At 48.3% G+C, this 22,986-nt stretch overlaps 1 protein-coding gene and 1 long non-coding RNA gene across 4 annotated transcripts in view; one reads left to right on the top strand and one right to left on the bottom strand.

The window, feature by feature from the left end:
- Fam107a (family with sequence similarity 107 member A) lies at positions 1 to 21,690 on the top strand. 3 transcript variants are annotated; one of them, XM_075988558.1, is made up of 4 exons: positions 1 to 276; positions 16,838 to 17,015; positions 18,474 to 18,630; positions 19,409 to 21,690. In XM_075988558.1, exons 1-4 carry the CDS (start codon positions 198 to 200, stop codon positions 19,505 to 19,507), a joined length of 513 nt encoding a protein of 170 aa, XP_075844673.1. In that variant the 5' UTR covers positions 1 to 197; the 3' UTR covers positions 19,508 to 21,690. The 3 variants fall into 3 exon arrangements, with proteins under 3 accessions (XP_075844673.1, XP_075844674.1, XP_075844675.1); XM_075988559.1 differs by lacking the exon at positions 1 to 276 and adding an exon at positions 7,681 to 7,909; XM_075988560.1 differs by lacking the exon at positions 1 to 276 and adding an exon at positions 7,746 to 7,886.
- LOC142858299 (uncharacterized) overlaps positions 1 to 22,986 on the bottom strand; it is a 44,891-nt gene that overhangs the window by 4,395 nt on the left and 17,510 nt on the right. The gene's annotated exons all lie outside the window — the stretch shown is intronic.

The raw sequence follows: 22,986 nt of genomic DNA, 5'->3' as shown, positions 1-22,986 counted from the left end.
GACGCCCGCTGTGCCTTAGCTGCTCCGTGCAGAGACTCCCTGTGGCCCCGGCCCTCTAACACCACCGCAGTGTCTCAGGAGCCTACAGTAACCAGATCCCTGGGCGGGCGGGTGGAGCAGCCAGGCGCGTCACTATCACTGAGCCGCTGCTCAGGCCCTCAGTCCAGGCTCAGCGGTGGGGACACTCAGCTCGGGGCATGGCGCAGAAGCTGGGCGAGTGGTCCAAGGCGCCCGCCGAGGCTACCGGGCTGTACCGGGCGATGCTGCTCAGGTCGGGTAAGTGGGAACCAGCAGGACCGCCCCCTGCAGACTTCAGCGCCCCTAGTCCTTCCTTCCCTTGGTGCCCAGGTTTCTTCCTTCCCATCATCTCAGTTTTGACATTTCTCCATCACTCCTTTTCTTCTCTCTCGTTTTTTCTCCCATCGATTGCCTTCTTCTTGGGTGTGGAAACAGATGAGCGTACACAAAAGCAGACTCTTGCTTAGACACCAAGTCCTCCCTGCCGAGGTTCTGCTAGATCCCTGTCGGGATTCGTATCTGGCAGTGTCCTCAAGAGCATGCAGAGAACAGCCCAGAGCAAAGCGGGAATTCCGCGGAGGAAGAAAGCCCTGAGTATTGGCCCTGATATCCCTTAGGTGGTTGCCCATGACGAGGGGACAGCATGGTCCAGGCAGCTCAGAAAGCATTTGCTAAAGGTGGGCGCGCATAAATTGGGAAGGAGACATGAGGCGGCTTTTGAATTTTGAGGATGTTGTTGGATGACTTGTGTTCATCTCTAAATTTTTGGTTGGCTTATGTGCGGATAAGCACTGTACTTTCTGCCCGGGACACTTTAAACGCCTTTTATTCAAATAATAAAATAAATGACTATATGGTCAGCATAAAAAAATAATTTGGAAAAGGGTCGAGATATAGAAAAAAAAGGAGAAAATGCCCTTAGTGAGGACTTAGATGCTTCCGTCTGGAACTGAACTCTGGGAAAGAGTTTGGAGAAAGGTAAAAATTAGAAACCACTGGGACCCCTGCCCTCTTAAGGAAGTGATTCGAAAGTGTCAAAGGACTTGTCTTCCTGGCCAGTTGCCTTCTGCCCGGGGAAGGAGCGGGTCTCAGTCAGTGGCGGACTACGCCACCAGAAGTGCTAAGGCGGCGGATAGGTCAGAGCATTTCGCTGTAGTGGCGCCACCTGCGTCCGCCTAGAGCTCTGGGGGATCCGTGTTGCTGCGCCCCACCCCTACCGTCGCCCAGATATCGCCGCCCAGCTACCCGTTGTGAACTTTTGAACAAGGGTTCCCTTAAGCCCCCAGACAATAACTGGCCAAAGTTTCAGGACCAACAGCGCCTTCCTGGCGGAGGGTCTGAACCCCACCCGCGTAAAGCCAGCAACTCCCAATCAAAGAATCAGATTTCAAACCTCAAAGCTCGCCGTTGGGGCGTCAGTTTTCCTAAAGCTGGCGGCAAGATTCCCTAATCCGTAGACCTTGCGCTTTCTCTAGCTGGAAGAGCTGCTGTGAACTGCCGCTCTCAACTTTCAGCTCAGCACGGACAAGTCAGAGCTTCAGGGTCACAGGCTGGTCCCCTAACTATATCACCCAAGCCAGGACAGAGACAGAGGCCTCCCTGAGGACTGGGTGCTTACTAATTGAGCACTCACTAGAAACGTCAAGTGTTGTCTAGTTTCACTTTCTTGGTTCTGCCAGGACCCACTGATTATCCTCTCCATTTAGTGAGTAAGTAGACGGTTCCAGGGAGCAGCAACAGCAGCCCTTAGTCCACTACGGAATCTCCCACCTACCTCAGAGGCAGAAAACAGTTTCAAACTCAGGGCTACCTTTTCAAAGTTCCAAAGACCCTTTCACAGGAGTCGCATACAAGATATCTGGCATATCAGATATTTCCATTACGATTTATAACAGTAGCGAAATTACCGTTGTGAAGTACCAATGACTTAATTTTATGGTTGGGGGTCACCACAGCATGAGGAATTGTATTAAAGGGTCCCAGCATTAGGAAGGTTGAGAATCACTGATTTATACAAAGAGAGGACAATTGTTCCCATCTCTGCAACCTAGTGATGAATACATCTATGGATATTTGGATGAGAAACGAAAGGGCAGAGCTTACCCCATAATCCTCCTAACTACAAACAGCCTCTAGTCTATCCTATGCCTAGTTTACCTGTACATCTGTTTCCTAACGTATCCCCAGTGTTTTCACTTGAATGGGAACGTTAGTGCTGTTACATGAGGTGTTACGATAATAGTGTCACTTAGGCAGGTGATCCAACTCTGGGGCTGAGGTTTCCCTGTTCATCAGAACAACTGTCCAGTTTCAGAGATGAGGAAGGCATGTTCAAGGCCCTCTAGTGGTACAGCAGTGGATCCAAGGTTGGTGTCTGGGCTGACACATATACTCATAGCCCCCTGTCTGGAAGAACTCACTCTGTGATAGAACTCACACTCAGTCATACCTGGAAAGGTATTGTCCCTCCTTAAAGTCTACCTGGCATGTTTTACTTCCACCCTAGGGAGGAAGGCTTCTGTGTGGAGCCTGGATAGCAGGGTACCTCTTCAGGTGTCTGTACTCCTTGTTAGCCACCAGGGGGCGGAAAAGCCTCCATTCCACTATTACTCCCAGGGGACACTGCATGAAAGAGTTGAATCTTGGTACAATTTGAACCTCACATAAACAACGAAGAATAGTTTATTCCAAGTAGCTCCAAAGATAAAATGGATGTGCTTGTAAAACCCATTGCTTATCTGAATTAACTTCTTCCAGGAGCGCTGCTCTCCCCCACCGCCAGCTCCCAGGCATGCAACCATGAATTTCTGAAATTTTATGGTTTACTATGATCTGCCCATCACACAGACATACACATGGGGTGAGGGGAAACGTGAGAATATATCCTGATTTGTCTCCCTGCAAGGCAAATAAAATAGGATAAGGTCGCTCTTAGAGTCCAAATTCACTATGCCAAAGGCAGCGGGTTCAGAGCCAGCTTTCGGAAAAAGAACTCTTGGTTCTTGCGGCCCTGTCCCACTTCCCGTCTTCACGCTTGAAATCCCTTCCCCGGGGTAAATGTCTTCCAGTTCAAACTTGGAAAGGCGACTCTTCCCCAATTCACAATCACCCGCAAGCTTCTTCCCCTGCCCCCCGGGGATCCTTTCATTAGAATATGTTTGGAGTGGCCAGAGAGGTGGCCAGTTTGATCCTAGGACTACTTTGTGGGCTTCTTTGGAAATGGAGGCTCTAAAACACAGGGTCAAGGAAGAATATTCAAGTTGCTATGGAAACTTCTCTGATGTTTGTGGGCCCATCTGAATTGCCTTTGGAGCTGAAGAAAACTAAGCTGAAATAAAAGGAAAGCGTTTGGGGAGGTTTTTCCTGCACTACAGCAAGAACCGCCCCAGCTAGCTGCCTTCCCTGGGCTCAGGACCCTTCCCTCTCATACTTTGAGGAGATGGAGTGAACGCAGCAAAGCCTGACAGTATCCTTCAGTCTTCCCACTGTGGGGCTGCCCACGGACTTCTAAAGCCCTTTGTTTCAGAAGAGAGAAAAAGCAGGGGACAGAAAAGCAGTGACTCCACCTTGAACCCTGAAGATTTCTGGAACAATCTCCCTGCTAGATTCATTTGCTTAAGGGCCCCTGCTCTCCTATTCTCAAGTCAAACAAACATGACCCATACAGGATTCCAAACCGACTCTCAGGACAACTGCTTGGAAGAGGCGGCTTTCCCCCACACTTTTGCGTCCGTACTGTTTTTCTCTGACAAAAGCAATGTGTGGATGGGTTTGCTTGGTTTTTAAGCCACAAACATTACAGAACAGTAACAAAAGACAAGGGCTTACAAATGCATCATATCAAATAGTAGTTTTCAAACTTTAAAATACCAAAGATTCCCCTAGGGGAATATGCTAACTGGACCCGGTAAGAACCTCAGTGATAGATCACATATCTAGCATGCCCAAAGTCCTGCTGTTGAGCCACAGAACCCACACACATACACAAACTTCCTTATCTAGGTCCCATCAAAGGTTCTGATATAGCACTCTATGAGCATGTCCCAGTCCTTCTGTTTTTCGCATCCAGAGATACCTAGCAATGGTGGTTGAGATTTACTCCCCTAGAAGCGGCCTCGCTGACGGACTTGTGTACATAGAAGTGGGTTCTCTATGTATGAGCTTGTTTTTTTTCTTAAGGAAGGGGCATCATTGTGGGTGTGCTTGTCCCCTACAATGTGAGGGACGGTTTTTACAGGTTGGCATGGAGGTTGACTGCACCCACCATAAGGTGCTGCAATCTCTTTTATTGATGGCCATGGTTTTGCTTCTGCTTGCCCATCTCCTGTGCAATGTTACGAGTACTCACACACGACAGGAAGCTGCTTCTATTGCTTTTAAGACCATGACAATTTTGAGTGAGGTAACCCAGACCCAGAAAGACAAACATCATATGTACTTACTCAGAAGTGGTTTTTAAACATAAAGCAAAGAAAACCAGCCTACAAATCACAATCCTAGAGAACCTAGACAACAGTGAGGACACTAAGAGAGACATACATAGATCTAATCTACATGGGAAGTAGAAAAAGACACGATCACCTGAGTAAATTGGGAGCGTGGGGACCTTGGGAGAGGGTTGAAGGGGAGGGAAGAGGCAGGGAGGGGAGCAGAGAAAAAATGTAGAGCTCAATAAAAATTTATAAAAACAAAAACAAAAGATTATGACATGACAGAAACATGATGAAAGAATACTGCTTCCCTTATAATATCCAGGGGTAAGGAACAAGGATAAGATGAACCCAAAGTCACCCCATCGCAGAGACCTACTTCCTTCCCCTCACTAGCCCCCCACCTTCTGATAGCCTATTCAACTGTGAACCCATTGGTGCGTTGATCTATTGATGAAGGTAAGGCCATCACGACCTAGTTACTTCTGAGCGGCACATCTGGAGACTAAGGCTTCAGCACTTTAGCTTTTGTGGGGAACACTTCATGTCTAACCCATAGCCAGCATCAAAGTATTGAGACAGAAGCCACGACAAGAATTAGGTAAGGCTCCTCTTGCCGGGCTGCCACCCCCATGGGTGAGCCTGTTGGGTCTGCACCAAGTTGGGCTGTGCCAAAAGCCTTAGGTAGAACACCATAAAGAGTCCTGGCCACACTGTGGCACTAACACCTAGCACTGATGTTTCTTGGCCAACTATCCTTGGCCATTCATCAAGCAGGGCTTTTTAGAAGAGTGGGTGAATGGTAGGAATAGCGACCATGGCTGATGTGGGGACTCCAGACATAAACAGAAGCTGTCAGAGTCTTTCCCTAGGACCCTTAGAGCCTCAGTTTTCAGAAGGCACTAAGGGTGGTTTTGATGGGCTACTGAAATCCCCAAAAGAAGCACCCAGTTCCTTCTCTGTTGAATAAGATAAGAAGGAAAAGAGTAGCCACAGTAGTCAACAAGTCCTTTGTTTTATTTAAATGAGGTCTCCTGTGGCCCAGGCTGGCCTTGAACTGGCTGTGTAGCTGAGGGCGGTCTTGAACTGCTGATCTTCCTGCCTCTACCTCCCCAGTACTGGGATCACAGGTATCAGCCACCACACCCAGTTTTACGCTGTGCTGGAGACGGACTCTGAGCATCCTACAGCTGAACTACACCCCCAGCCCCTGCCAAGGCTTTAGTCCTCCTATTCTACTAGGAGAATTGTGAGAAACAAAGCCGCCAGGGTGGGAAGCTGGGGGAGGCTACCATTCCAGGAATTTCCAGAAAAGCAGAAGTTGGGAGCAATAAACACGGAGGACTATACATTCTTTCTAGAACATTGTCTTATGCCTGAGTGCCTGAGAATGCACAACTTTAGGCTTCTATAGCTTCAGAGTGCTTGAAGTACCCTCCCACAGGTCCGTTTTCCAGGTCCCTCCATCTCCCTCCTTCCTCACTGCAGCTTTCCTGGCCTTCTGCTACTATTCCCAGCTCATTCCCACTCTAGAGCCTTGACACTAGCCACCCTCAGGCTGGAAATCTCTCCCACATAAACAATAGCCAGTTTCTTATGAGTCAGCCTCTGCCATGCCCACCCTTCCCAAGCTCTAGATCACTGCCCTTCTCATTCAAACTTACCTTCGGCACAGCCATGCATCACGGATTGGTGTTTTCTTGTGTGCCTTCCTTATCTGCTCGCTCTCTCTGTCTCTCTGTCTCTGTGTCTCTCCCTCTGTTTCTCTCTTTGTGTCTCTCTGTCTGTCTCTCTCTCTCTGTTTCTCTCTCTGTGTCTCTCCCTCTGTTTCTCTCTTTGTGTCTCTCTGTCTCTCTCTCTCTCTGTTTCTTTGTCTCTCTCTGTTGTCTCTCTCTCTCTCTGTCTCTCCCTCTCCCTCTCTGAAAGTGGATTCCCCAAGGACAGGGGTACCATCTGTCTCCTTCCCATCATAAATCCACTTAGGTCATGACAGGAATACAGTATATATTCTGTAGATGTTAGCTAAATGAACAGATCCTGTGGCCAAAAAGAACCCCAAACTGCATGGGCAATGCATCTGCTTACCATGGTGTGTGCCCTGGTCCTAATAGTTCCTGGACAACTGAAGTTCATGAGAAAACGAACTGGGATAAAGGCCTAGTCTCACTGGCAGGCTCTGGTCTCCTCACTGAAGAGCACAGGATAAGGCCAAAAGCAGGAACACTCCCAATGCTCAAGCGGAAGCTAGTTCAGAGGTAAGGGAACTACCTTACCTCTACAAGCATGTGGATTTGCTTTGGGGTTCTGCCCATGACCTCAGCTTCATTTACACACAGTCTCATTGTGACCAAGAACAAGCTTGGATATTGGGGCCCTTAGCACATGACAGTTCTCTCTGTAGGGTATATTAGTGAACACCATCTCATTGAGGTTTTATTACCCAGCCACAGAAACCAAAGTACAGAAAGGGCTGGGATCAGGTCAGGTCTGGGTATAAACTCCATCAGCTACCCTCCTCCTGCCTACTACATCCTGCTGCTTCTTCTTTGAAGATCCAGGTATGAAGTTATATGTATTATATTATACAAGTTTTGTTCTTCGTTTTGTTTTTTTGGGGATAGAATTTCTCTGCTTAGCCTGGCTGTCCTGGGACTTGCTCTGTAGACTGGCTGACCTCAAACTCAGAGATCTCTCTGCCTCTGCCTCCCAACTGCTGGGATTAAAGGTGTGTTCCGCCACTACCCATGTATGCATAAATTCTTCAAACCACCAACAGGTGTGTTCAATGTAGTTCAACAGATTTGTAAATGACAGCTTCATGTCACAATGTTACTGACACCTGTGCCTGGAGGATGGCCAAGAACTGGCTCAAGGTATAGTTTTCTCCCTGCTAGCACCCCAAGAGACCCTTCTGAAGAATTCCTTGCTGCAGTAGGGAGCGTGGCTTCCCACTCCTTGAGGGAAGTGCTGGAATCCCCTCCCATACAAACAAGGGAAATTCCTCCACAGCAGCTAGAAGCCTTCTTGATGGGAACAAAGCTTGGCATGATTCATATTCCTCACCAATATGACAAAACAGGTATTTATTTGTGCCTCTCAATCAGGGTGGCTTGGACATGGTGCTCTGAGCCGAGGACATGGCCACTCACCAAGTGAAATAACAGTTTCTATAGCAACAGTTCCTTTTTATTGATATCAGAATAAACAGGAATGTAAGACTGCCTCCCATCTCGGGAGTTTAAGGCCCGCCCTTTGGGGGCGGCTGCCTCAGCCCTGGGACCTTCTTAGGGTTCCCTAAGTCTGCGAGCTGCAGAGGAGCTCACAGCTCAGACACTGCTCTGAGACTCCTGTCTGTTCTGTCCCAAGCTGTCAGGCTGTGTTCTGGGAGAAGGTGGAGGGACGGAGAGCGACCTGGGAGCACCAGAGCAAGCTGTCCTGGTAACTGAACCCTTCGAATTTAGGTACCTAAAGACTCTGCCTCACTGGGGTGAATGATAAGGGGTTAGGAAGTGGGGGTGGGGGACAGGGATTGAGTGAGCTCTCAATTACAGTTCTGGAGCCTGGTGGATCTTTTGCTTCTAAATACTGGGAGTAATTTAATGTCCGCTACAGCCTCTCCTAGATCCATTATTACACAATAGGGGTGTGTGGGGTTATTGAAGAGGGGGGTCAGTAAATAACCCACAGATAGACAAAAGCTCGGCTTTTATATGCAATGAGAACACAGAACCTGGGTTTGGGCACCAGAGTTCAGTTCGGATTCTTGTTCCTTTGACCCCTGGCAATGTGATCTGGAGAAATCAGATGGCATCTTTGAGGTTGGGTGACTTGCTCCTAAGAAGGGGTTGCCCACCTTCTCAGTTTATCGGCAGTTCAGTGGGTCCAGGGCTAGCGGTAGTGTCCACCTTGCTGATGAACTTGGCTTTAGCATCCCATGGTACAAGGCCAGTCCGAAACTAGAGAAAGTAGGCCCTAGGGAATTGCGCATCACTATAGGCTGCTCTAAGCAGGGTGGTTTCTAAGTTTGAGGCTGTCCCCATGCATAGGTTTCTGGGTGACTTGGATCCTGGTGGCTTTCTTAGCCTGAAGGATGGTCATCCCTGCAGTGATTTCCCTGAGCCAGTCTCAGATAAAATGGGCTGGCACCAGACCACATGGGTAGCAGGATGGGAGATCTGTTCATGCTGGTTCCTAACCTTGCAAAGGACCCTGTATGGCTAACCCTTCCAACCCAACTCCTCTTCTCACTGCCTAGAAAGTTCCAGTGAACCAAGACAGAGAGTTGAGGAATCCAGTCTGGAGTCCTCTTGTTCAGATGGACAGGCAGCTTCAAGGTTGGACTGAGGCTGCTGGGAGACCGGGAGGTGTTGCCAGATGTGTTCTTAGGCTACTGGCCAGTAAGCCACAAATGCATGCCACCCGCAGGGAGGAAAGGGCAGGCAGGACACGTGGTAGCCAGCTTGTCACTTTTCTGAATGTTTCTCCTTCCCCTGCCAGCTTTTCTCAAAGCCTCCCTTCTGAGGCTATTGATGCTGGACCAGGAAGGTTTGGGGGACGGGGGTGAAGGCTGCCAGGCCTGTGGTTTCAAGTGGCAAGGTAGCGCTAGCATTTCTCACAGGCTGTTTCTCTGGCTTCCGTGTTCTCAGCTGTCAAAGGGGCTCAGCTGCTTCTCCCATAGGTTTCTTGAGCACACAGAGAGAGCAAATGTAAAAAAGTAAAGTAAATCTGCTCTACTGAGTCAAAAATATGCCATTTGTGGGAGATAGTGTCATGGTAGAAAGAATACTAGGTTTGGAGTCCAAAGATCCTGGCTTTGCTAACTACCCAACATGTATCTTGGCATAAAGGGCTTTGACTTCCTCAACTATAAAATGAGTTGCCTTCAGGACAATCATGAGATTCAGACCAAGTCCCATGCTCACCCCAAAACGTGCAGGACAGGAGGCTTACAGTTTGCCTTGGGTGGGCCTTGCTAATTCAAGTACTGTGCAGAGTGCATTGGGCACACCGTATCCTTTTATATTCTAACGACCTTAGCATGGATGCCATGACTTCCGCTGGTCAGAGGTCAGAGAGCATGGCTTATTTGCCTGACTAGCTAGGCCTGCATGTTACCATCTATTGCCTTTGCTTTAACTGTTGGACATTTGACTAGACCCAGTGTCACTTGTTGTAACAGAAATACAATAAGAACATTGAAGATAGTCGGAAAGCAGACAGAAGGGACATTAAGACCGTAGGCAAAGCTAAGAATGTAGCTCAGTTGGTTAAGAACCTCCCTGGCATGCACAAAGCCCTGAGACTGATCACTGGCACCTCATTTATGGGGCATGGTGGCGACACTATAATCTTAGCACTTGAGGTAGCAGCAGGACAATCAGGAATTCCCTGTCATCCTTGGCTATATAGCATGTCTGAAGCATATATGACATATATGAACCCTGCCTCGAGGAGGGGTAGGAGGACCTTGGGTATCAGCCTTGGTCCCACAGCTGTTTTCAGTATGAATTTGACCTGAAGTAAGATTATCATTCTCCTCTGTCTCTGTCTTCACTGTCCAGGAAGGGACCAGGGTTTGTTGTGAAGGCTACTGTTCCAACCCAGCTGTGTATACCCAGAACCTGGCTCAGTCTCTAGGAAGCAGCTCTAGGACCTCTTGGGGAGAACCAGAGGTCTCAGTCTCTCTTCTTCACTCTTATCTCCCCGGATGCCCCCTGGAAGAGGTCAGCCTCACCAATTGCTCTCTTAGAGACACTCATTTAGCTGACACTTCTGGCTGCAGAGCTTCCTGCCCAGCAGATGCTCCTCAGTCTTCCAACACCAGGATTCTCCAGAGGAGGATGCCTGGGTTAAAAGCCTAAGTGTACCCTCAACCAGACCTGCATGCAGTGACTGGCCAACCATGGCCAACTAGAGTCACTTGGCTGGAGCAATGAGGCCTGAATGTCTCCCTCCCTCCCTCCTTCCTTCCTCTGGTTTTGCAAAGGCATCTGACTATTGAGTCACCCAGGAGTTTTCAAGCCTCTCAAACACTAAGATGTACCCCTAAGCTACTGAACTGGAATTAGGATGTGACTCCCCTGGGGACCCCAACATTCAGCAAAGGTTAAAATTTAATGACTTAATGATTATCCCCTCTTAAAAAAAAATAAGAGAACTCAGTCCTAAGGCTACGATCAGGATGTATTTAACAGGGATCTCAGCTAATAAGGTGGCCACACATCACTATTTCTGGTTTAACCTGCGGGAGTTGAGGCCTGAGAGTGCAACTCACAGGCTGCTTTGCCATCTCTGGCAGCCCTGGGAACCAGCACGGAGCCTTTGGACTCCAAGCTAGCCATTTGCCAAGAGCCTTGTGAGCATCCGCAGCTTCCTGTTCAGAAATCTTAATTGATTTGGGAACAGAGCTGAAATTCAACTCAAGGTGTGAACGGCAGATACTTCCATGTCTCCTTTAAGGGTATTGGCCACTTATCTCCTCCTTCACCAGCCCTTCCTCTTCCTGCCAGCTCATTTTCTTTCAGAGCTAGCCTGTCTAAAGCCCAGTTCTTGGCCTCATCATGGCCACATCCGGAATGGTGTTAGATTGCTCAGAACCGCAGCAGCTTTGGGAGTGACCCCAGATTTCTACCCAAGGTGCCCAACATGACCTCCAGGATAATTCAGATCTTCTTCTGCTTTGGAGTTATACAGTGCCCCATCAAATACCAGAATAGATGGCTCCTATCAGCAACCAGGGCTGCCACCCTAGTGAGGCAGGTTGTGACCACAAGGGTCCAAGGCCTCCGGTGAACAGCATCTTCCATGAGAGGACCTACACAGGGTTTTCCACTCGGAAGCCTCGTCTATCAAATTAAAAGGCTAGAAGACTCATATTGCAGCTCTTAAACCCTGAGGGTTCCCATGAGCCCTTCCTTCTTCATTCTGTATACACACACACACACACACACACACCTACTGAAGTTCAGCCTTTAGAGAGGTAAAGGCAGCTTTTCCAGCTGCAGCTGCCTTTTTAGAGATCCCTGCCTCATCATAGACCATAGATTTAAAAAGAGTGGACTCCCAGAGAGACCCTTAAGCCAGGAGTAACCACTGATAGACCTGATGTATGAGGTGATCCCATCTGCAGGGCCCAGTACAAAATGAAGAGCTCTACTCTTCCATGTGTATGAGGTATTTCAAGACAGTGACCACAGAAGGGTAAGCCAGACAAGGCTTGTCTTCCCAGAGGGACCCTGGAAATCAAGACTGAGGGGGTGGGCTGGGGGCGAAGATGGAGAGCCAGGCCAAGCCAACAAGGTTTCTCTGGAATGTAATGGGGATGGAAGGAGCAAACAGAAGCAGCCCACTGAAAGGGAAGGAAATAAAAATTCCTAAGGCCTGTTGGCCATTTCCCCTACATGGCAGCCAGCATGACCTTTCAGAAATCCAATCTGACTCGCCCTCTCCTGGACCTGAAGCCAGCTGTCCACCCTCATGGCGAACACTCCACCACCGGATGGCGCCTCTCTGGGCACACTGTGCCTTTGTGTTCCCAGAACAGACCAGGCTTGTTCAAGGTGCGGGAGCCAGACAGCTGCTCCCCAGGCCTGGAGCAGTTTCCCCTTCACTCTCAATGCTCACTGGAGCCCCACCTCCTCACAGGGGCCCTCCCCAGCACCTGGATGAACTTGGTCCCATTTGTAATCGTTAGAGCAGGGCCCCCCACGTGCTTAGCTCCCTGCTGGGTACCTAATGCTACCATAATACCTGGCAAATGAGAGGAATGCAAGCATCTGACGATTGTATGGCAAACATTATTTCATATATTCTCAATGTCCATTCCTATTGTGCAAGATTCTTAATTCTTTAATTCTGTGTAATTATTTTGTTCTGCCATACAACTTAATTTCTCTTCTATTGTTTTACTGGGGATATAGGTATGTCCTTTTGTTTTGTTTTGTTTTGTTTTGGATTTTTTGGTTTTTCTGTGTAACAGCTCTGACTGTTCTGGGGCTCGATTTGAAGACCAGGCTGGCCTTGAACTTACAGTTATCTGCCTGCCTCTGCCTCCTGAGTCCTGGGATTAAAAGCGTGTGCTGCCACAGCCCAGTTATGTCTTTTTAAAATATTATTAAATAATTATATTTTAAATAGTACTGTTACATAAATTTCCAAGAGTTATGCAACTTATTTCTGCTTACTGTCTTACCATGTTAGCAATATACAGCTAGTTCTTTGAAAGGTGACGGAGCCGACAAGAAGCGTTCTGCACTGGGAAGACTGGGGCCCGAAGAGGGTGAGGGCAGAGGAACTAGGGAGTCAGGGGAGACATTGAAGTGTGCTGTGATGGCAGTCTGGACAGGATGGGAGCTGGGGAAATGGCGAGTCTACAGAGAACTAAAGACTGGAGAACTCAGCAATGGAGTGGATAGCAAACAGGGATCTTAAAACTCCAATTTGAATCAAAGCATTCTGGTACATTGGCTGTCAGAAATACGAGCCCATCAACTAAAACAACTAACCCCCCTTGGTGGGCATGGTGGTAATTTTCTAATGTTCCCTCTTAAAGTGACTAAAGATGCCAAGGTGTAACTCGGACGGTAGAATACTTGTCTAGCATGCATGGAGCCCTGGGTTTGATTCCTAGCCTGCTTAAAACCAGGCATGGTGGCATAGGCTTGTACTAGTAGATAACAAGTCCAAGGTCATTCTTGGCTATTGCACAATTTTGAGGCCAGCCTGGGCTACATGAGCTCCTATCTCAAAAGCAAATAAATAACTAAGGTGCTTCGAGACCATTTTAAGAACCAAAAAAATTAGAATATAAGCTGAAAACAAATTGACTTATAAGAAAGATACAGAGAAAGAAAATAACGATTCTCATTTCAGAGATACTTCTGAGCAGGGTGTGGTGGTGCACGCCATTAATCCCAGCACTCAGGAGGCAGAGACAGGGGAATCTCTGTGAGTTCAAGGCCAGTCTGGTCTATAGACCAAGTTCCAGGACAGCCAGGGCTACACAGAGAAACCCTGTCTCAAAAATCAAAGAAAAAATTGCATCTGAGACTGCTAATCCAATCAAAAGCGCATGGCACAGGGCCTGAACAGGTCCAAGCCAGATGGGGGCCCAGTGATGAGAGGGAAGTGGACACAAGTTCTCATCCTTAATCAAAATGCTATCTCCAATTGATAACTGCTTGCAAAAGAAAAATTAGTGTAAAATATGGAGTCTCAATGGATTTATGAGCCACACTTAACAGAGGTGCCACCCCCAGCGGTGGAATGCCATCAGAAAGTGAACTCAGTAGTATTGCTGTAGACTTTTTGTCTCATATCAATTGCTTTGCTTGAACACCACATCTTACTGATCTTTTACTTGTATAGAGTGGCTTCTGATTTTGTGTTTTTATGAGTTTTGTTTTTTTCATGTAGGTGTATGTGTGTGTGCATATCTGTGAGTGTCTGTATTTCTTGGGCTGTTTTCTTTATTTTTATCCAGATTTCATTTAATTTATCCATTTGTTTTTCAAAGAGATGAGGGGTCTCTGAGGGTGTCAGGCAGGAAGCAAACCATGCAAGGAGATGGGAATGAAAACCTGTTGCAGACTGACTTATCAATCTGGATCAGACTTTGGGGTGTCTAATGCCAGGTGGTTCACTGTCAGCATATTTAAAACACAGTACAACTTGGGGAAAGGTTTCCAGGCAATAATCAGCCCTTCCAGGTGCACAAATAAAACTTAAGGTGTGACTACAGTGGGCCTCTTTTACAGAGTACATGTGGTCTTGAGGATGGGTTCTATAGCTAAAAGGCCTAGTGTCTAGTGTGGTCTCTGACCGACAGCACAGAAGTCAGCAACCATAAAGTCCTTGTGGCAAGCTTTCTAAGGATGGGAAATGGTGTAGGGGGAAGAGTCTGGAATATTCATTCTGGGGAATTAGGGTGAGATCTGCCTCCACAGATAGCAAAAAGGTCTCCGGGTTGTTAATAAATCCACTCTCAGCTCTCTGAATGCAATGCAGATATTCAATTTGCATCTCCTCCATGAGGAGACACCCCTGTGTAATTAACACGCCTAATTCTCTTAGTGTTTCTCTATGAGTACAAGGACCTCTGTGCCCCAACAAAAAGCTAGAGAAAGAAGGCCTGGAGCTGGGTGAATTGGGAGGTGGGAAGAAGATGTTGGAGGGAAAACTGTGATCGGAATATATTGTATGAAAAAATATTTTCAATTTAAAAAAGCAGATATTTCTACACACTTTACCTGGTTACCACCAGAACACCTTCGGGAGATTAATGCTTCTCCTTTGCTGGGGCTGAAGGTGGAAGCAGGAAAACCTCATATTTATTCAAGGTCATCTTCAACTATATAACAAGTTCAAGACTAATCTAAGCTGAGAGCCAGAGCCAGAGAGAGCCTGGGACAGACAAGAGGAGACCGAGAAGGTGGAGTCTCAGGGTGTGAGATAGGGCATGCTATCTCCATTGCCACATGGAAACCAACTTAGGGCTAAGGATTCCCCAAGACCAAAACCTTAAAAGTTTTAGCACCAGTTACTAACGAACATTAGTGCCTACTGCGTATTAGACCAGATGCTTGCTATGCTCACCACACAGAGCATGCTCAACCCCACCGGCTGAAGCATGCTGGCTGGTGCTGCTGGTGCTACAGGGGTGGAGGTGGGAGGGCTGCAAGGTCAGCACCAGCAGGGTGTCGCCGAAAGACCTGTCTCAGAGAAGGGGTGAGGGTGCTTTTCTGGAAGCTGGGCTGAGGGACTCAAACCTTTCACCTAATATTCGCTGTAATTACACAGAACCACGAACAGCCAGGCAGCAGCTATCCCCTGTGACTAGTGTGTTAAAAAAAACTTTGCTCTGCTCTCCCTTGCCCTCCCCTCCCTTCGTCTCCTCTCCTCTCGACTCTTCTCCTCTCTCTAAAGCATTTCAAGAACAGGGACCTGTCTGTGGCAGAGAAGCCTTTCTGCCTGAATCTGAAGTACACTGACAAAGGTCCACTACTCTGGCAGAAGAGGGACCAAGAGCAGTCACACATGAGACGAGATGACAGCCATCCCTTTGTAACAGGGATACGGCAGCCCTTGCATTTCACATACTACTCTCTGCTGTGGCAAAGGCGGAAAGTCTCAGCCCTCCCAGCAATTTGGGAACTATGGCTAGGGAATGGGACAATAAGGGGGGGATGTTTTGTTTTTACCATATCTAAATTGTCTTTAACAACTACAGATTACACATACACACATACACACACACACACACACACACACACACACACACACACCTTTTCTTTTTCTAGTACAAGCTTATTGAAAGCAGAAACACAAATATAATCCCTTTGGTTTTGGTTTGGCTAATTTTTTTTTCTTCTGCCAGTGTCCTATTCACTGCCAGGGTTACTATTTCTGTGATGAAATACCATAACCTAAAACAACTTGGGGAGGAAAGGGTTTATTCACCTAACACTTCCACATCGCTGCTTATCAACAAAGGAAGTCAAGACAGGAAATCAAACAGGGTAGGAACCTGGAGATAGGAGCTGATGCAGAGGCCGTAGAGGGGTGCTGCTTACTGGCTTGTTCCCCATGGCTCAGTCTGCTTTCTTATAGCACCCAGGACCACTTTCTTACAGCCAGTGGACTAGGACCTCCCACATCAATCATCAATTAAGCAAACGCCCTACAGGCTTGCCTACAACTCAGTCTTATGGAGACATTTTCTCAGTCGAGGTTCCCCCCTCTCAGATGACTCTAGCTTGTGTCAGGTTAACCTAAAACTATCCAGCACAGCCAGCGGCAACCCATTTGTATGCACTTTGGTATGTATGTATATTCAGATGTGCGTGTGTGCATATATGTGTAGAGGCCAGAGGTCATCTTCGGATGCTATTCTTTAGGCACTGTCTGCCTTGCATCTTGAAACAGGGTCTCTCACTGGGACACGGATTAGGAGTAATCTCACTGATTAGGCTGGCTAGGCTGGCCAGTGAGTTCCAGGGATCCACCTGTCTCTGCCTCACAGTACTGACATCCCAAGCACACAGCATCCTGCCAAGCTTTTTCTGTGAGTACTGGGGAATCTAACTCAGGTTCTTGCGCTTGCATGGCAAACACTTTCTGAAAAGAGCCATCTCTCCAGTCCCATAACAAAGTCATATCTTAAGCCTTGGTGACATTTTACTTCTGTGCCCCAAATGCTTTACAAACATCATCTTCAATAGTCACAACAACCTTTTAACCCAAGGGTAATGGCTGATTACCCACAACAGAGGGGCAGAAAGCAAGATCCAGATGGTCAGATAGCTTACCCAGGTTTCCCCACTAAGTTGCACCCCAAGGAGTGGGTAGGGCTGCAGACATCCTTGAAGTAACTTCACTGCCCATCACGACAGCTTCGATGTACTCGGAGATCCAGAGGGAGAGGGCAGACATTGGGGGACTCATGGCTCGGCCAGAGTATAGAGAGTCATGGAATCCAGAGCTCATCAAACCCAAGAAGCTGCTGAACCCTGTGAAGGCCTCTCGAAGCCACCAGGAGCTACACCGGGAGCTGCTCATGAATCACAGAAGGTAGGATGGCACCCAGCTGCCTGGCCTAGCAATATCCTGCACAGGCCTGCTGTGCTTAGAGAAATGTTACCTAAAGAGGTTGGCCTGATCATTATCTGGAGCCCCACGGGGTCACCAGAAGAAACGGTGAGAACCCCAAAGCCCCATCCTCTCTCCCAGCCACTTAATGCATGCTTGGATGCCACGGAAGCCACGTGAACTTATTAAACTCCTATTGCATGCAGAGCACCATTCCCAGACCTAGAATACAAAAATAGAGGCCTGGTTCCTTTCCTCCCAGAGGAGAATGAAAGAATATCAGGCAGAGAGTGTGTGCCTTGATGGAGGCTTTAAAAGAGTGTGGGACCCCAGAGGAGGTACTGGAAGTGTGGGGCTGTCTAAATGACTTCATGAAAGAGATGAAACGTGGAAGGCCTAAAGCAGGGAGAGGAGGCAGCCCTGGTGGGAGGTGGGTTGTGTCAGCAGAGAAAACTAGAGCGCACACAGATGTTGTTGGGGTATCAGGCAGCGATGGCTCCTTCACAGCCATGTTCCCATATTGGGCGAGAGGCTGGTAATGAAACAGAAGAGCCAAGGGGAAGTCTGGCACATCTGTAGTCCCCTGGCCCAGGCTGAAGGTGGAGGGTCTGTCTTCGTGGCGCCCTCTGCTGGCCAGTTGTATTGGAGCTGGTTGTAATTTCCATTCTGAGATACAGCCAAGATACAGCAGAGTGCCCCTTACACTCTGGACTGTTTGTGGGTTTGTTTTTCCTTGATATTGTAACATTGTCATGTTCCCGGTTGCTTTGTGTGGTGTTCATTCACTATAGTATCAAAAATACCACCACAATGAAAAACAGCTTCAAGCAAACCGAAATATGTGCTATATAATAAGTTAAATTGGAAACTACATATACAGTATAAAATATTAATATATTCATGTACCTTAGTCTACAAGGAAAAACCAAATAAGAAGAAATAATTTGCAAAAGGAGAAATGTAAATGCTGGAAACATTTTAAAGGTCATTGCATGTGATTGACAATCAAGGAAACATGAAAACCAGACGTTGTTTCTTGTCTCCTAGACTTTAAAAAAAAAATTGGCTTGGAGAATGGGGATAAATAGATATCCTTGTAAAGAAATTAACTCGCAGGAGATTTTGAGAGCGTTCAGCCCAGCATCTTCAGAAGCTCTCATAAAATACACAGCAACCACAGGGCACCTGGTCTCTGCTGCCTGGGCTGAAATTCTCCTGCTATAGTTCAAGCCTGCCTGGCAACTGGACATAGTGGCTCTTTGCCTTTCCCTATAGCATGGGACAGCAAGGGTACCCCCCTCTCCCTCCCCCATCCCCCCTCCCCGCCACCGGTGTTGCCCAAACATCATAGGAGATAATGGTGCGCTGGTGTCACCGAAAACTGCTGTCCCAGACTGGGAAGGCTGGGAAGGGAATCTCCTGATAGCTCCCCTCCTCCAGGGGCCTGGGTGTGGACAGCAAACCCGAACTGCAGCGGGTCCTGGAGCACCGTCGCTGGAATCAGTTGATCAAGAAGAAAGAGGAGGAGCTGGAGGCCAAGCGGCTTCAGTGCCCCTTCAGACAGGAGCTGCTGAGAAGGCAGCAGAGATTGAACCAGGTGGGTAGGAGGCCATCACTCCAGTCCAAGCTCCTCCAAGCCCCCAGGGAAGGTTGACATGATGCCAGGAATCTACCTCTGGCCTGCTGTGTGACTCTAGTACGGTGGCTTCACTTCTCTGGGCCTGTTTTCCTATAAGGACCATTAGATCTGATGATCATCTGCCTGAGAGCAGACGCCATTTGCATTTTCGAGGTTGGGAGTTCGATGCCAGAAGGATAAACAATTGAACCAGGCTTCCCAAGGAGCACCCGGTCTCTTACACTGCCCCCATGTTGGTACAGAGGGTACTCACTGAGATTCCCAGGTTCTTGTGTCCTGGAAGAATTGGCCTGGGACATGGATGGTGGTGGAGATAAAGTTTATTAAGAGGAAAGCACTTACAAATGGACCTGGGATAGAGAGCTAGAACATGTCCAAGGCTCAAAACACCAGTCCACAAGCAGCCTGACCCTTGAGAGGTCATTTACTCATCAACCCCCTGCCCATATCCAGAAATGGTGGGAGTACCTCATGCATACTGTTTTGATAGTGTTTCCTGAAATAAGGGTAGTTTTTTTTTCATGTTAATTATGAAGACTCTCTCTCAAGCATCTATTTTCCTGATACCCATCACCACCACCACCACAGCCGCCACTATTTTGGGACGGTTTGTAAAACCCACCTCAGGGTGCTTCTGCTTCCCCATGGACAGGACCTTTGGTTCAACACCATGGCTTTTGAGAAGAGGAGCCCTTCCCCCAGCCCTTCCAAAAGCACTCGTGTCTCTCTCTTCCAGCTGGAAAACCCACCACAGAGAGAAGAGGACCACGCCCCTGAGTTCATCAAAGTCCGGGAAAACCTGCGCAGAATCGCCACGGAGGAGCGAGCACTGTAGAGTTGCCTCTATTCAGTTCCTGCCTCTCCCTCTGACCCTCCTAATCCAGAAGGCCCTGGCATACCGTGATGCCAGGAAGGCAGACCTGAGAGGCTGGCGATCCCTGGGAAACTGGGGATCCCCGCACCCCATAGGGAAGTCTCTGTAGGGACTTTTCCTTCTGAGCACCTATCCTTCCTGTGCTAAGACGAAGCCACTGCCAGGAAAGACCTTCCCGAGGTGCCCTCCCCAGTCCCACTCACCAAGTGGGCTTCCCCAGCAGAAGTGGGAAGGAAGGCCAAATGTCCTTCCACTCTGCCTCGGCTTCCCCACAAGTCCCTGCTTTTGGGAGAAGCCCAGCTCCTACTGGCGGGAACATCTCAGTTCTGGCTTGACCCGAGGCCAAGGATGCCTTGGAAATCACAGAGCAAAGAAGGGGCCTTTCTGTGGCAAGGAAGTGGGCATGGGAGGTCACAGCAGGCTGTGACCAAGAGGGAAGAGTCCTAACCAAGGCAGCTTCGGGCCCTGCTGGCTTGCTGCACGCTGCTGCTTTTTCCTCCCGCACCTGTCCTCCCTGAATTGCTAACCGCATCTTACCTCAGTGCTCCGGCTTCCAGCATAGAACAGCACATTGCCAACTTCACTGTACATACCATACACACATGTATGTACATACCTGTACATGTCATACAAACTGGAGAGCCCTGGAAACAGTCCCTGGAAGGTGCGTGTCTAACACACTCCCAGGGAAAGCCCAGGACACTGGCTTGAGTAGATAGCTAGACTGAAGCATCCAATACCCTTGGTTCCCTGGCCTGGAGGGTCCCAGTGTTGGCTCTAAAGTCCGTATTCATTCGCTATCCATAGACGTCTCCCCCACCCATACACACAATACACACACAAGGACCTGTGGCCTGCGAAACTCTAGCCTAGCAAATACAAATGGTCTTGCGATTGTAACCGCCAATCTTCACTATTTACTGGTGTAACCGCAATGCAATTCTAGCCAAAAAGAAAAAAAAATCTTAGCTTTTCAACTTTGGAAATACAGATGGTAGTTTGAAGACCGCCGGCCATGGTGACGAAATAGCTTCTTAGAGTCAACAATGTCAGCCACTGTCACCTGAGACTCTCCCCTCAATACCCCCAATCTGATCATCCTCATCTCTTCTTCCTCCAAAGCCCCTGCTTGTGCTTCTTGTGCGAATCTTTTGCTCCTACACTGTCTTGAATACCTACAGGAAGGTCTGAATCCTTTCCCCTGAAGAATGAAGCCCATGCCTCTGTTTTGAAGCCCTTTGCTGGTGGGAATAGCACTGCCAGAGAAGCGCAGATTTCCCTGTGGGTGTGCTGGGTGCTCAGGCTCCAGAGAACAGCGGTGGGAGGGTAGCAGAGTGTGGGTGTGGCGGCAAATGGAGATTCTAACTCTTGCCCTCGTGTTCTCTCGTGCGTATTTTTCCAGCTCTCTCTCGCATGCATGTGTGCATGCGTGCATGCGTGTGTGCGTGCGTGCGTGCGTGTGTGCGTGTGCGTGCGTGTGTGTGTGTTCCAGCCGTAAAGGTCTAAATGAAGTGTACCTGTCTTGGGTATCTGCTGGTGAGATGTTATGCTGATGTGTGTTTCTTAAATAAAGACAATGCTGAGGGTTGTTGCTCTACAGGGATGTGCGCTGTTCTGACATATAAAGAGAAGCAAGACAGGGCACCAGGGATAGAGTAGGACCACCCAAGGGTCCTAGTGGTCCCTGGAGGAAATGGCAAGTCACAGAGATGACACCCAAAAGAATAAGGGCCCACAAGGCAGGTCATCCAGGAGAACCATGGCAGACACTTTGATGCTCTGTGACTCTGTTAGACCTAATCCATCTTTCTCATCACCTCCCCCTAGTGAGTATAAATATAGATTCTCACTCTCTCAGCCTACTCTGCTGGTTTGGGTGACCATGTGACCAGGTATGGCCAATGTAATTGAAGTGCAAGTCTACAGGATCGACTAGAAAACCCCATGCTTTGCTGAGAGACTCCCTCTGCCTCTTCCTTCTTCCTGCTTGATTGGGGATGTGATGCCCGGAACATTAGCAGTCATGTTTAACCTGAGGAAAAGGCCAAGAGATCCATAGCCCTGTGATCATTTGACCAAGCAAGTGCCAACAGTTCTCTGTCTCCAAACACCTTGTGAATAAAGATAAACTCCTGCTTCTTAAAGCCGCTGTGAGTCTGTTACTCACATTTCCTAACTGACTCTGTCTAGTTAGGCCGTCTATTGCTGTGAAGAGACACGATGATCATGGCATCTCTTACAAAGAAAGCATTTAATTGGGGTAGCTCTCTTACAGTCTCAGAGATCAGAGGTTCAGGACATCACCATCATGACAGCGAGCATGGCAGCGTGCAGGCAAATGTGGGCTGGAATAATAGCTGAAAGTCCTACATCTTACAGGCAACAAGAAGTCAAGTGAGACACTGGGCAGTATCCTGAGCATAGAAAACCTCAAAGCCCACCCGCACAGTGACACACTTCTTCCAACAAGGTCATATCCACTCCAAGAAAGACACACCTCCTAATGGTGCCACTCCTATGAGATTATGGGGGGCAATTACATTCAGACTACTACAAACACAAAAGGTCAGTCTTGCCTGCCTGTCCAGAAATCCCTGTAAGCAAGGCTAACAACTTAATCCCCTCTTTTCCAACAGAAACCTCTTGGGACTAGTTCTACTGCAGGGCCTGTATCCTTTTCTGCGGACACTCTGAGGCTGCCCACCTGATCCCAGTCTGTAACTGGAATTCTTCATCATTGATCCCACTCTCTGGTGCCATGTGTTGCCTTTCCCTGGATTAGTGCATAGACCTCATCCCTGTCGCTGCCTTTGCCCCCCCCCCCCCCGTGCCTCCTCAGTAAAGCAGCGAGGTCAGCCCTGTTACAGTTTTAAGCAGATCTTGCCACCCTTCACAGAGCCCTCTGCTGACTTTCAGGGGAGGTTTCAAGCAATCTGGAAGGTTCTATGTGCCCAGCTCCTTCTCTACCCTGACCTTCCACTGTGGCAGTCAGCCTGGTCTCCTGCACTGCCCAGAAGCTCCACCTCGCTGCCTGCTCCTCAGCTGCTACTGGCCAGGAATAGGCTTTCCTCAGGAGCCAGCAGCCAAGATTCATTTTCTTCAAGGTCCCACCCCCAAATCTTTCAAAAAAAAAATAGAGCTCCACCTGAAATATTGGCATCTACATCCTACAAAAGTAAGTAAGCATGGACCATCTCAAATGCATCAAAATGGTATACTGATCATTTGGAACCCCTGGAGCAACTATTCACGGGTGTCTACCCAAGCACACGCACTTCAGGACAGCTATGAAAGCAGCCCAACACAAAACCATAAACTTACTTAAAACATGAGATTTCCTTGGCTGTAATTTTTCTTCTAACTCCATTGTGTGGTTCTCCATCATGAACTGCAGATGGTAACATATCACAGTGTCCAAAGGTTGGACCTCCCTGACAGCC

The sequence above is a fragment of the Microtus pennsylvanicus genome, chromosome 10 (assembly GCF_037038515.1).
Source record: "Microtus pennsylvanicus isolate mMicPen1 chromosome 10, mMicPen1.hap1, whole genome shotgun sequence".
NCBI lineage: Eukaryota > Metazoa > Chordata > Mammalia > Rodentia > Cricetidae > Microtus > Microtus pennsylvanicus.
The sequence above is the reverse complement of the archived record's forward strand: the minus strand, read 5'-3'. Positions and strand labels throughout refer to the sequence as shown.

What these genes read in the sequence shown, in the direction of transcription:
- Fam107a (XM_075988558.1), top strand. Translation starts at nt 198, where the DNA reads ATGGCGCAGAAGCTGGGCGAGTGGTCCAAGGCGCCCGCCGAGGCTACC. An exon ending in GGCGATGCTGCTCAGGTCGG is followed by an intron (nt 277 to 16,837) that starts GTAAGTGGGAAC and finishes CCATCACGACAG; the next exon opens with CTTCGATGTACTCGGAGATC. An exon ending in CTGCTCATGAATCACAGAAG is followed by an intron (nt 17,016 to 18,473) that starts GTAGGATGGCAC and finishes CCCCTCCTCCAG; the next exon opens with GGGCCTGGGTGTGGACAGCA.